The sequence below is a fragment of the Scardinius erythrophthalmus genome, assembly GCF_964197995.2.
Source record: "Scardinius erythrophthalmus genome assembly, chromosome: 10".
NCBI lineage: Eukaryota > Metazoa > Chordata > Actinopteri > Cypriniformes > Leuciscidae > Scardinius > Scardinius erythrophthalmus.
Genome location: NC_138230.1, coordinates 12,456,715 through 12,470,691, shown reverse-complemented (window position 1 = coordinate 12,470,691; position 13,977 = coordinate 12,456,715). Strand labels below are relative to the sequence as shown.

Sequence of the window (13,977 nt, the reverse complement as noted above, 5' to 3'; positions counted from 1 at the left end):
AACTGATCACCTTATTTTTTTCTTAGAAAACATGCAAATTCAATGTTGTAAAAACGTTTCACCTCTAAACTGGTCATTGCCTGTGCAAAGTTTGGCAAGTGTTAGAATGTCAAATACATAAAAATGGGCGGTTTTCAACAAATTGTGACTCCTAATAATGGCTTTAACAAGTGTGTAACCATGCCAACACTGTCTCTGCAGATACTACTACAACAAAAGGATTTTGCACAAGACCAAAGGGAAAAGATTCACCTACAAGTTCAACTTCAACAAGCTGGTGCTGGTCAACTATCCATTCATTGACATGGGCTCTGCAGGTGAAGATCCCTGGTTCTGAATCTTAATCTTTCTGAAACTCATTTAGTTTTGTGTATAAAGTAAAACAAGTCTTCAGCTATAAAAATTTCTTAACCTTTCCCTTAGGTTCTGGTGTTCCACAAAGTGCTCCACCTGTCCCATCCGGAGTTAGCACTCACTTCCGCTTCCCTCCATCCACGCCATCGGACGTCCTCTCTCCTAGCGAGGAACTGCGCAGTCCAGGTGTCTTCAGTGCTGTGCCTCGACGCATAGCTCGTGGCTCTGTCTCCGACTGCAGCGATGGCACCTCCACCAACTCGGAGCTTGAAGAAACTGGCATGGCTCCTGGCGATGACCGCCCGGCTGACCGTGCCTTTAGAAACCTGCTCCATCCACGCTTGTCCCACGACTCCTTGTTCCGTGTCTACGGTGCACCGCCCAACCCAACTGGGCTCACCAGGAGCGGGCCCCATGTGCCCACACACAGGGTCCACCCTGATTCCTTGTCCCCATTCCCAGTGTCCCCTCTCCCAGGCCCTGGAGGCTTGCTGGGTCCTGCTCTTTCACCAGCTCTCTCCATGACCCCTACATCTCACATGCCCTACACACCTTCTCCATCCCTTTCACCCATGCTGGGCTCCCACTTCTCGTTCAATCCAGACGACATGAAGCGCTATCTTCAAGCTCACACTCAGAGTGTCTACAACTATCATCTGAGCCCCCGTGCTTTCTTGCACTACCCCAACATTATCATCCCCCAGCCCCAACGCCCAGACAAGGGACTGGGAGGGCCAGTGGGTGTAGGTCCACACCTGTCAAGTCACCCTCTGCACCACCAGGCTGAGGAGACTCATCTATCTCCTTTCAAGTTTAAGTTACAGCCACCACCACTGGGCCGCAAACAGAGAGAAGGGCCAACCTCAGCTGGAGCAGGACATGCTCCGAATTCTGGAAGTGCTGCTGCTTCTTTCTCGTACAGTGGGGAGTCTGGTTCGTCCTCAAACTCTGCCTCATCTGGAATGATGACCAACAATTCAACCCCAGGTGGTCCACCAAAGATCAAGGTATGTTCACCTTAAAATTAATGCTGAAGAACTGTAGCTTCTTTGAGAATTAAAGGGCTTTCTGTAACTCTCCATTTGTTTCCTCCTTTAGGTTGAGCCCATCTCAGACATGGAGTCGGAGGAAGAAGTCGAGGTCACCGACATCAGCGAGGAGGAGCATGAAGATGATGAATGTGATGTCTTTTCCCCTCCCCACCCCAATGGTGGCCTTGCCCCTCCACCCAACCACGATCGTATGTCAGATGATGACGATCTTGAGGAAGATGTCTTCAAGACCCCAGCCGCCCCTACCTTAGGGGTTGGGCCGAATCTTCTAGGTCTAAAAGCAGAACCCAGGGAGCTAAACCTGGGCCAGGGCGCTCCCATCAGCCCTGGGGGTACACTCTGCATCCCTCTGAAGCTGCGTTTTAAACGCCGCTGGAGTGAGGACCAGCGGATGGAGGCGGGAACCGAAGAGGCTGAGGATAAGAAGAGCAGGGCAGAGAGGGAGGAGCTTAACCAGGAGGTGGAGCCCAAACTGGGTGAGGAAAATGGAGACCGGAAGAGTCCGGAGACTTTAGTTGCACCCCTGGGGACAGGCCAGAGGAGAGTGAGCTCTGAGCTGCAGCGAGCAACGGCACAGCTGTCTTTAGAAAACAACGTTTGCTGAAGAGGACGTGGTCAAACACACAAACTTAGCAAAACAGAGCTGTCCTCCTCACAGGCTGAAGGCAACTGTTGCTCTCAGAAGTTACGTGAAGACCATCCGTTCAGCAAGTTCAGATGCCCGAACCATCTTTCAAACTTCTGTACATGCAGGTTCACTCACTTCAAGATGTTGCAACACTAAAAATTAATACTGACATCTTTTTTTTTTATGCATTTTAAGTAACCAGGCCCTTTCCACAAGTTTAGCCAGAGTCCCTTGCTTACTGAACCCATTCCTTTCTGTTTGCTGTGTTAGACTAACACCATCCCACTAGTCTCATTGAAGTCTTGGACACCTTTTCCCCCAAGAAGCTTCCCGTTAGGATCAACTCAATACCTTTTTTAACAAAATCAAGAGATTACAGAAGTGCCTAAACCAGATGTTGATGCACCCCTGTAAAACATCAGTAGAGATGGTGATAATGAATATTTAGATTGTGATAAGTCTTTTTTGGCTTGTCATTCATGCCCATGGAATTAATGGTCATGGACAAGTGGACATTTTCACTATTAAACAGACACTCTTGGATGAAGTGAATGCAGGAAAGATCCTGCCCAACCCCACCCTCAAACTCAATCATAGTTCTCAGAATTTTTGGATATGGATGCTCTTCTTTTCTTTTTGCATACCAAGATTCAAGCACCAGACTTTTTGCAGAACCAACTTGCCTTTCGCTTTCAAACCAGGACCTTCATGTCACTGCCTTCAGAGCCATTAATGATATTGTGCTACCAGCCTTCACTACCGGCTCTGGACAACTTTCCCAGCTGTTCAGCGAGCTCAGCCGACTTAACGGGACCACTCAACAACGTATCTTAACACGTGTATATACATTGGGGGATTTATTTTATATATGTGTTAGTCCTTCTTCATGACCACCAGCTGGATGACAAATTATAGATCACATATTATTCCTTCTCCAACTTATTTATTTAATTTGTTTTATAATGCAGTTTTAACCCTGAGGGAACGTTATAGGAATGTTGGGGCAACGTATCAGAGGGCGCTTTATGGTTTGAGTTTCGTAATCATCCCTAAAACCATTTATACAATGCTCTACACCCTTCTACTTTGGAAAGAACACGAACCTTCTTGGTTTGTTAGGCGTAAATCTCAGGCATACCTCCCCACATTGCTTTCCTCTATCCAATAGGTTGTCTTTGAATATAAAACCTTCAAATGAACAAACATTTGTGCCTTTTTACGGAAGACTGACCGCCCAATGCTTTTAAGTGGGTTGCTTTATTGACCTACAAGCTCACATACAGGAGAGGCCTTAGAAACATGACCTCAAACACTGCTTTTATGCCTTATTTAGTTTTGTACCTTAAAAGAAACTATCCTAAATAAGATTTGCATTTAGAGTCCATATATTCTCACTTTATAGACATATATATTTGATAAAAGAACAAACGCTGGTTTTGATACAAATTATATTTCAGAAGGTAAATCTATATGGAGAATCTATGTTTAGTTTCAGGGCCCTACAGTGCTTTACTGTGAAAGAAAAGTGTTGTTATAGACAAAGCTAAACAACTGACCAATCGTTAAGAACCCTGAGCGGCACAGCTGTCCTCGGCCTTATAAGGAATACGTATAGTTTTAACTCGACCCGTCGCATTTGCGCTCTCCCTCTCAGTCTCTCTGCAGTGTTTTAGTTGTAGGAGGCTGTGTTTTCTCCACGATGATCAAGATTGAACAGGTATCGCATCCTATTTGGCTTAGCGTTTGGCGACGGCCAGCTCCATTTGTAGCAAAGTGCAGGGTCTTTGTAGTAAATGACATCACGACCATATCCTTGAGAAAGGGACCTCAATTCTGCAAACTGACAGCTAGAAAGTGGACATGCAGCCTCTTAGCCCTCATCTGAGGAGGAAGTATAGGACCTGACACACTTAACACTCATTTTTCTTCTTTTTTTTTTTTTTTAAACTACTTTTTTTGAGTTTGTTTGGCGGCCTTACACAGGTTCAGTATCTGTATTTCAACTGACTGCTGCCTTATTTGTTAGAAAATACTTTTTCTTCTCGCTCTCTCTTCAATATAAACCATGCTGTTTTATTATACCTTTTTTTGTTTTGTTTATATTACCATTTATCATTTTTAATGTTGATATTATTGCTGGTATTTCGTTTGTACCCCTTACCTTAATTTTAACCTCTCAAGATGAACATTTTAATAAATCGTACTCCTCTACCCTCTTTGATACCATGATATTAAATTGCTCTGGCTTTGTATTAATGCTGGTTTTTAGTTGTAATTAAGAAAACCAGTTGAAGAGGGAAGAGTGACATAATGCTATCACATTATTTTTATTTTAATGTCTCTCTTTTTTGGTTGTGTACATATATAAATATATATTTTCCATTTTGAGGGGATGATGTAAGAAAAAGACAAATATTTCTTTGTGTTCAAGGTCTTTTGCTTCTTTCTTAAAGCTTTCCATCTGTCTCTCAATGGTTATGTAATACTTTGTAAAGAGAGACGAAACTTGACGTTACAAGGAACCATGTATACTTTAGTTTCTCATGTGGTTTCCTTTGCTCTTGTAATTAAAACTGTAATCAGGGTTCATTAAAACAGGTAAAAACGGATCTGGCTTTCTCGTCCTTTACTCCATTTGCATCTCTCAGTTTCCTCATTTTATCCTGATTGTGATGGTATCTTGTATCTGTTAGTAAACACTTTAAGATTCAACTATTTCATCATTTTTTCACCATGCTGTCTATTAAACGGCAAATATTTTTAATATAATAACAAACTTAGATCAAATATATATTTTTTAATTTAAAAACGAGTTCAGTGAGTACCAGTAATAAGAATGGTAGATTCGCTAAACCTAAAAAGCCATTATAACACTTAATTTGGCATAGCACTACAGTAATATACCATAGTAAGTAATACCATGGTGTTTTTTTGGACTGGTTGGGACAATTATTCTAAAATCTGCTGAACATGAATCCAGGCATGTACAAGCACACATTTTTTTTAGGTGTTTTGCTTCTGTAGGTTCAGTTTGAAATACAAGAAAGGGCTGCTATTCTAGATCCTGTTTAAACTGAAGCAAGATGCAAAATGAACTAGGATTTGCTTTCATAATGCCACGGAGACCGTTAACACTTAACGTTTCTGTACGAACCAGAGAGCATGGGTTTAACACGATACGAGAATCATTCGTTTTAGAGAGGACCCTGGAATCAAACGTAAACCCATTTAATTTCATTAGCCTGGAGGAGGAAGAGAACTTCTGAGAACTTTAGAGTGTATTCACTTGTATTTATTTGTGAAACAGCGCGCTCTGCTGCTAAATCATCGCCATCGTGCACTCTTGTTCAGAGGCGGTACACTCGAGGCTCTTAAAGGCGAAGTGTATGTATACATACTTCATCTATGTGCGTAAGCCAATTTTTGCATTTCCGTTCGGTGTTGCTAGTGGTGCGGATACAGTTTATCTTAAAGCTAATCTACGTGTATTTTTTTTTTTTTGACTGGGTAAAAATGAAGCTCCTTGTCTTTAACTTTCAGAGCTGTTCGGTCACGATGATGTGAATGTGTAGGCCAACCCGGAAGGCTAATTTACCATCTAAAGGGTTTTTAAACTAACAGTTTCCAATTTTAAACTTAAACAAGGCTATACAAAGTTTTTAGTCTGAGTTTAATTTCTGATTAAATATGTGTTGTCACAAAAAGGCTCTTGACATTATAATGCTAACATAATACTTTTATTAGAGACATGCAAGAAATAAACATTCAGAGTGTTACTTTTCAGGCATTATTAAACATCTCATCATTTCTGGGTCCTTTAGTGTTTCAAAAGCCAAAGTTATATAATTTTTGTTATGGTTTTAGCATAATTAGTAACACTGCATTGCATAGGCCTATTTGATTATGTATCCTGCAACCACTAAAACACCCAAAATATGTATTTAATGCAGGAACCATCAATATGCACAAATCTATGTGCGTTATTTATTCTGTCAAGTTTTTAAGTCACTTTTTTGCACCCTTGAATTTCTCTCTTCACCCCAAAAAATATTTGACAAAAGCTCATAATTGGATGGGGGTGGAGGAGTTGGGGTCACACTTGATTGACAGGGAAGCCTGGACGCTTGCTGTGAGGGCTCGTTGACCTGTTAAGGGTAGGTCAAAGGTTAGGTTTTGCTGGAAAATAAGGCACTATGAACCAGTGGTTGGTTGTAACAAGCAGGCCTAATTTGTCTGTGATTGTGTGTTTTGAAGAGGCAGTGTGAATCTGTGGTATTTGACTTTCGATTGATTGACACTGACTGGCTTTTGACTTTCTCTTTAAATGTTTCCAAATGAAAGAAATAGAGAATACAAAGGAGATAATGCAGTTATAAACAAATAATTAATTCTTACTCAAGCACAAAATCAGTACTCTTATATTTATATATATATATATATACATGCACACATTTTAAAAGTACTGCTTTGGTGCTCAAGGAAGTTGACTATATTTCTCTGTTGTGCTTCTTGTCTTTTCTTGTCTTTAAAGGCTTGTTTATAAGTCAGACCAGAGAAGATGTTTGTTTCCTCGTTGTTTGAGTCAAAAACTCAAATAGGCCCCTTCTAAAGCAGAGCCCTTTTATTCTTATACCCTTTGTACGTCATAATATCCCCATCAAAGTGTGTATCTAGTCAACCTGAAAGTCTCATTATGACTGAATATGCTACATTTTGGCCTCCCTTTCATTTTCACTTTGTTTTAAAGGTCAGGATGAAACTGGCCTTTGAGCATTAACTCTAGTTCTTCATTCTTGTAGTTAAATGTTAACATTACACTAGACACACAACTGTTCACACATGAACATCAATCCCTGCCAGGACTTCTCTGGAGCTTTAACAGAACAACAGAGCAGGGTGTGGCGTGTTTTGGAGATTACCGTGGATGAGTGTGTGTGTGTGTGTGTGTGTGTGTGTGTGTGTGTGTGTGTACGAGTTATGCAATTTTCCATTGCATGTCATAATTGCATGCAGAGTGCGTGACTGTCCAGCTGAGCTGTGATGCATAAACTGATCATCTCTATAGTATGCAGTTCCACACACAGCCATTTGCATGTGTTGAAACCACACATTTATTTAAACACGGCTACCCACAATGATAAAATCACATTAAACGAATTTGCAATGCAGAAATGTATATCTGCTACACTGTGGCATTGCATTTTAAACCCTCATTTAAACTAATGTACTCACTACCCTTCCTGTTTGGTTGCAGTGATGGCAACAGGCATAATGAGCTCATCACATGGCTTGGTCATTGGTCTGAAGACCCCTACAGCTTGACCAATCACAGGTTGATTTGATGACGCTGGCTGTGGAAGGCGGGCTCAAGACACTGGCTGACGAGCTCTGCAATTGGCTGGATTCATGAAGGTATAGAAAGTATAAAATGAAACGGGAGTTGTTGAAGTTGTTGTGTCTGTTTATAAAAAAAAAGTGTGTATATATATATATATATATATATATATATATATATATATATATATATATATATATATATATATATATATAATATTTATATAAAGTAAAATAAGAATATATATGATATATATATACTTTAATATATATTAAATAAAGTATTTATATATATATAAATAAAATATAAGTATATATATAAAATAAAATCTGAATATATAATATATATATATACTTATATTTTATTTATATATATGTACTTTTTTATTTTAAATATATATTAAAGTATATATATATATATATATATATATATATATATATATATATATATATATATATATATATATAGTAATGCTAAAATAGCTGAAACATACTCAAACTAGGAAATTACTTTCCTTCCTGTTTTTATTTACATAATGTCAACCTTGTTGGAAAATCCCACTTAAAAAAACAGCTACCAGTTTAAGTGGGATTTTCCAACGATAACATTATGTAAATAAATAATAAACGGAAGCAAAAAAACTCATTTTCAAGTCTAAGTTTGTGCTTTTAATATAAAAACTTAGAAGATAAAAATAAAATAACAACAACACCTGTGTTATGCATTAGGATTAATCCTCACAATATATATATATATATATATATATATATATATATATATATATATATATATATATATATATATATATATATATATATATATATAGTGGCCAGTGAAAATGCTGAGTGGCTGGTAACTTTAAAAACAATTACAGTCAATATTCTAGGCTAGTTGTTGGTTAGATGAAACTATACAGGGCAACAATATGAAAGTGCTGTGACTAGTCCTAGTTAGTCTAGCACAGTACATGTAGCATGTTTAAAATAAATAAATAAATAATATTATATTAATATATAATATAATAAATGCATAATAAATACATAATAATAAATAATAAATAAATTAAATAATATAATATTATTAAATAATAATAAATAGATAGATAGAATAGGAATAGGAATAGACTTAGAATAGTTTGGGTTAGTAGTAATGGGCCAAGTGTTGACGAAAAGGTTGCGTTTTTGTTAGCCGTTTCTGGAAAAGGCTGCTCGGTTGGTTGAGTTGGTCAGGTCATTCCACAAGCGTCCAGGTAAACGTCCATGAAAGTGATTTTGTTTTATTTGAAAGTTATTTATTTATTTAATATTATTTGCTATGATGTTTTAGTCCAATTGATTATTATGTTGAAGTATTTTGAAATTGCAAATTGTTAATATTCTAGGTTCGCCCACCTACTAGCTTCAGTTGCCCCGCCCTTTAATTCGCCCATTGGTTGATACAATTTCAGGATTGACCAGCTGTTTCTTGTTTTCCCATAACGCGATTGGCCCGAACGACCTGTCGATCAACGGGACTTTGACAGATGACTCCGCCCTCATCAAGGCTACCCTAATACCGACAGGCTACTGTACCCTTTTGTGAACGCCGATTGGCTGATGGCGCTGGTTGTCAAGGCTTAGTGCTTCATTCACCATTTTGCGACTGTAGAGTACCCTGGATCCTCAACGGCTGGACTTTTTCTCATTTGCGGAAGAAAAACATTCTTTGCAAACCCTTTCTCGGGGATTCCATGGTTTTATAGGCTTGGTTCTCGCATCGACACCATTTCGACGGCACTGTAAATATTCACGGGGTGAGTTGAAACCTTTCATCTGCAGTACTGCAGTGATCTGCCTATATATTTAATGCTGTGTTTTGCCTTTACGTCGCGGATCTATCAACAATGTTTCGCTGTCAGTTTATTTTTTTCTTAGTGGATTGTATAAAATGGCGGAGTAAGCATTTTAACATACACACACACACACACACATTGAAAGGGAGGGGTGGAGGTGCACAGTCAGCCTAAAAACTTTTTTCCTGAAAATATTTGTTGTGACACTACAGTTACAGCTTCAACAAACTGCTTTTGTGTATTCGTTTACCTTTCAGGGACTGTCACTTCTTATATCCATAGTTCTTTACATAAAGATAAGGCGATTGATTTGTTATTTAAACTTGACTATATTACATTAACATTTTCAGTTGCATTCAGTCAATTTATTTCGGATGTTTTCATATTTATAGCCTGTAGGCACACGTATATGAGAAAGATTGTTTTTTCTTCTTCTCATATCTAATATTATGGCCACCGTCGCCCTCGATTCAGAAGCCTGAGGGAGACGGGAAACTGCTCTGCGGCCTTGTGTTATGGAGAAGGCCTACACCACTCGACAGTGTCGTAGGTGGTTGTAAGCGTAGAGTAGGGCACTACGACCAATAAAAGCGCTTGACACAGATACGGCGGTGTACTACTCAGCAAAACTTTCGCAAGTCGACGACAGCAGCACCACTGTTGATGGGAAACAGGGCTTTTACTTTGTTTCAGGGCATTTGTGTTTACTTGGACTCATTGCTGTTGCATGGGAACATTTATAATTGTGCATTTGGCTAGTCATTACAATTATTTGAAGGGTCAGTGAGTGCAGTGACCAAGCCGGCAAAGTTTAGTGCACTGCAAATGAACTTTATTATTTTGCCAATTCTAAAAGTTCTACACATAACTTTTGAGAAATATTTTACATTTAATTAATTTATGTATTTCAGATGTTTCACAAAATGACTTTTATAGCATTCAGGGTATTACATTTGACCAGTGTAAATAGGGATAGCCTAGTTCTCCTCAAAATGGACATTTTGTCATAATTTACTCACCCTCAAGTTGTTCCAAACCTGTGTGAGTTTCTTTCTTCTGTTGAACACAAAATAAGATATTTTAAAGAATGTAACTGGACAGTTCCATAGTGTTTTTTTCCCCTGCCATGGAAGTCAATGGCTACCGTCAACTGTTTGGTTATCAACATTCTTAAAATATATTAGGCTTATTTTGTGTTCAACAGAAGAAAGAAACTCATACAGGTTTGGAACAACTTGAGGGTGAGTAAATTAACTATCCCTTTAAATCAAACACCATGGTGTTGCTAGTGCCATGATATACTGTTTGATTTACAAAATCATTAAAGTTATACATGAGATCCCCTACATGAAGCGGGTCACCACCAGTGTTGCCAGATTGGGTCAATGATTTCCAGCCCCAAAACTCTCCAAAACCCGCCCAAAACATTCACTGCCAAATGAATGTGATGGAATTCTATTGTCATCACAACCAAGGTTTATAAAGACCATTTAGTTACCTCCTTAAAACTAAATAATGATGACAAAATAAAATGATAAAAATGAATGGATTTCCCTGCCAGGAGAATAATACAGCAGGAAAACGGATCAAAACATGGCAAATAGAATAAATTTAAGAATTAGGCCTAAACAAAAAATGTTAAGACTTAAACCCTCGCACTCCATAAAAGCTGAAAATTTGTCATTTGTGTGAACGATAATAATAATAATGTGCTTTAACTTCAAAATAAACTACAGTACATCTTTCTTGAAGTACACATTGTAGAACATAACACAGAACTTTGCAGTCAAAACTGATTAATTGTTGATTCAAACCTCTTACAGCAGCCGTCGGGGACGAGTATACCAGAGTGCAGTCTGAACGGTTTAAAAGTCGCAGATGTCCTAGTCAGGCCAGTGTGCACATGATGATGGACAAGAGTAGTGCCATATTCAATTTCAATTAAGTCATTCAACTGTGCTCTCAGAGTTACAGTTATATTTACAAAGAGCCTTTGAGTCATTTACCACCACAAGTGTTTCCACGTTTTGAGAGTTGGGTCACACTCCCACGCTTTACTGTAGCTACAACTTAGATTTTTGCCACATTGGCATAGAGGTCACTTGAATATACACCTACAAGTTCAAAATTGGATCCCTTATCGCGCTAAAAACCTGTCACTCGTGAATCATCACGTCTGCCTTCTGTTGCTCTTGATTGGCTATATGCGGGCTTGTCGGCGATGTCAACACCAACACCAGGCCGACTCTACAGTGGGCTTGTGTGTTTAGTAACGTCATGATGACTGATCACAGTGATCAGATGGAGTCCAGGCACATTTGGGTTTTGTTTGTTAACCAGTTAGCCTATAAAATGTAAATGTTTGAAAACTGCCAAACTGACCCCAAACTAGCCCAAACTTTTTATGTGCTTTGGCTGTTCATTTACACAAAAACGCCATTTTGGGGGCCTTAAATCGTGAGCTTTTGAAAACGGGTTTAAAAGTGCAAGTTTTTGAAAACCGTGATCGTCTTCATGTAGACTACAAAATGTGAATTTTTTTAAACAGTGACTTCATGAGCATGCGTATTGCGTGTTCAGTCTATGTTATTGTCTACACCTGGTATTAAGATGCGCCAGCCAGACAGGATTTAAACTTTATTGGCTGGAGACCCTAGTCTGGGTTGAAGACGAAAAACGTACCAAGCACAATGTTCTCTCACCATTCCTGATTTCTTACACACTCACAGCGTTTGACATGGTCTTGCGGCTATCAGAGCACAAACTAAAGCTGCTGCTCTCCGTATGTCCTTTCCGTTGTCCCTGGGCGCGTTCATAAGTAGCCTAAATTGTGCAAGCTTATTTTACTACAATGTTGTGGTCTGTACTCGAAAAACGCAAAGGAAAAACGTTTCTGTCTTAAGTACATTGTTGTCGTGTAAACATACCCTAAGGATGAGTTGTAGAGGTTTTCAAGTGTCCACTTTGATCCAAAACCCGAGGTCCAACCCAAGACCTGGGGCCAGCTGCATAAGCTTAGCCACTATGTTAAGACTGTGTCTTAAGAACTAGTTGGACCAACTTGCAGTTAACCAAGATCGTGATCAGTCTTACATTTTCAATTCCAATTAGAGAGAATGAGTGCAGGGATTTGCTTATTAATAGGGCTGCATGATATTAAAAAAAACTGACAGTGTGATATTTCGAATTTTTTGCAATATATATTGCGATATGAAAACAATTTCACCGGATGATTTGAATAGCTCTATTTTTAAAGATTTAACAATTCTAGGTTGATTGGGGTGATTTTGTAGGGTAGTGCATCTGCATAGAAAAATAATGTACAAATTTCAAGGATAGATAAAAACAATAGAGCAAAGATACAAATAAGCAGTGCTTTGTTTTTCAGGTAGGCCTAAATCAGTATTCAGATACAGAAATTGAATAATCAAATGTAAAATAACATAGTGCATAATCTTCACTGTATATATTAAATATAATTAATCCACGAATCACATGCATTACAAACCGGGGGGCAGCTGGCCCGTACGGATCACAGATCAACTACGATCCATTATCTTCACATTGCGGATGCAAACATTGTGACATCGATGATAAAACGATATATATATCCTGCAGCCCTACTTTTTAATATTAACAGTAATATAAATGTCCTTGTTATTTGAGGTGCAACATAAAGCTTGTGAGCGGCTTATCTACTTGGAATTGCTTGCCCAAGCAGAAAATGTATGTACTGTTGCCAGATATCGATTACAGAAAACCATCTAAATGCAGTTGATGTCAAACTAAGCAACTAAATCAAACTAATGAAAATTAGACCATAACTGTATTTTGATGTTTTTCCTCCACTGAAAACATATTCTACCACATTTTGACAAATTATGGGCTACATTGTCTGGCAACATGGCTTGGGTCTCGGGTCGATTTTAATTTTTTTTTAAACTAATTTATGCATGTTGGATTCGGGACGTATCAGTCAGGTACAGATCTGAGGACCCTAGAAGACCTCTAATGAGTTGATTAAAAATAAATAAATAAATAAGCAAATAAATAAATAATTATATATTGTCAGTGTAAAACCCAATCCAGTCAATGGTACTATTGAGACAAAAACTGAGTGCACCTTTAAATAGAATCTTTCATTATTTACACTTTGTGTTATCTTGCATTGGAATAGTTTAGTGACCCAAAAACTATAGCCTACTCATCTACATGCCCAGGCAATATAAGTCTTAACAGGTCTTAGTAAAGCGCTTTATGATATAATTTTCTTACTGAAGGTAATATACTGCATATCATATTTGCATATTGCCTGCAAACTTGTCTTACAGTGCAAATGGCAGTGTGGTTACTGTGGGTTCTGCTCAAAAGAATGGGGCAGTTTTGCACTGCGGACCTGTAATGATCTGTTACATCTTCGTCAATTCGAGCATGCATTGGTTCATCAAAAGAGGTCATTCATGTCCTAACCTTTAACCATAATATATATTAGATACACATCCTTAATTTAATGAAAACCAGCAGTCAGTCATATTTTATAGTCATAAACCCTGCATGCAGTTTTTGAGATATTCAAAGCTTCAATTAAATCTCATTTGACTACACTGGATTATTTGTAATCTGTATTTAAACTGGGTTGTAGCTCCATCCAAGTGTCTAAATATGTAAATTCAAACCTTAATGTTGATAAAATATCTCAATTGGGTTTTAAACAGAATCCATTCTGTAAGTTTGGATGGTGAAGAAAATGTGTTGTGGTAGGAGGGAAGAATGTGTA

At 38.3% G+C, this 13,977-nt stretch overlaps 1 protein-coding gene across 2 annotated transcripts in view; it reads left to right on the top strand.

The window, feature by feature from the left end:
- The window catches only part of erf (Ets2 repressor factor), a 30,908-nt gene extending 26,265 nt beyond the window's left edge, over positions 1-4,643 (top strand). For both annotated transcript variants that reach the window (XM_081377402.1, XM_081377401.1), the window contains exons 4-6: positions 202-317; positions 424-1,361; positions 1,453-4,643. In XM_081377402.1, coding sequence (XP_081233528.1) covers positions 202-317; positions 424-1,361; positions 1,453-2,010 — 1,612 coding nt within the window. In that variant the 3' untranslated portion in view covers positions 2,011-4,643. The remainder of the gene's footprint in view (positions 1-201; positions 318-423; positions 1,362-1,452) is intronic.
- Positions 4,644-13,977: the final 9,334 nt, after the last annotated feature.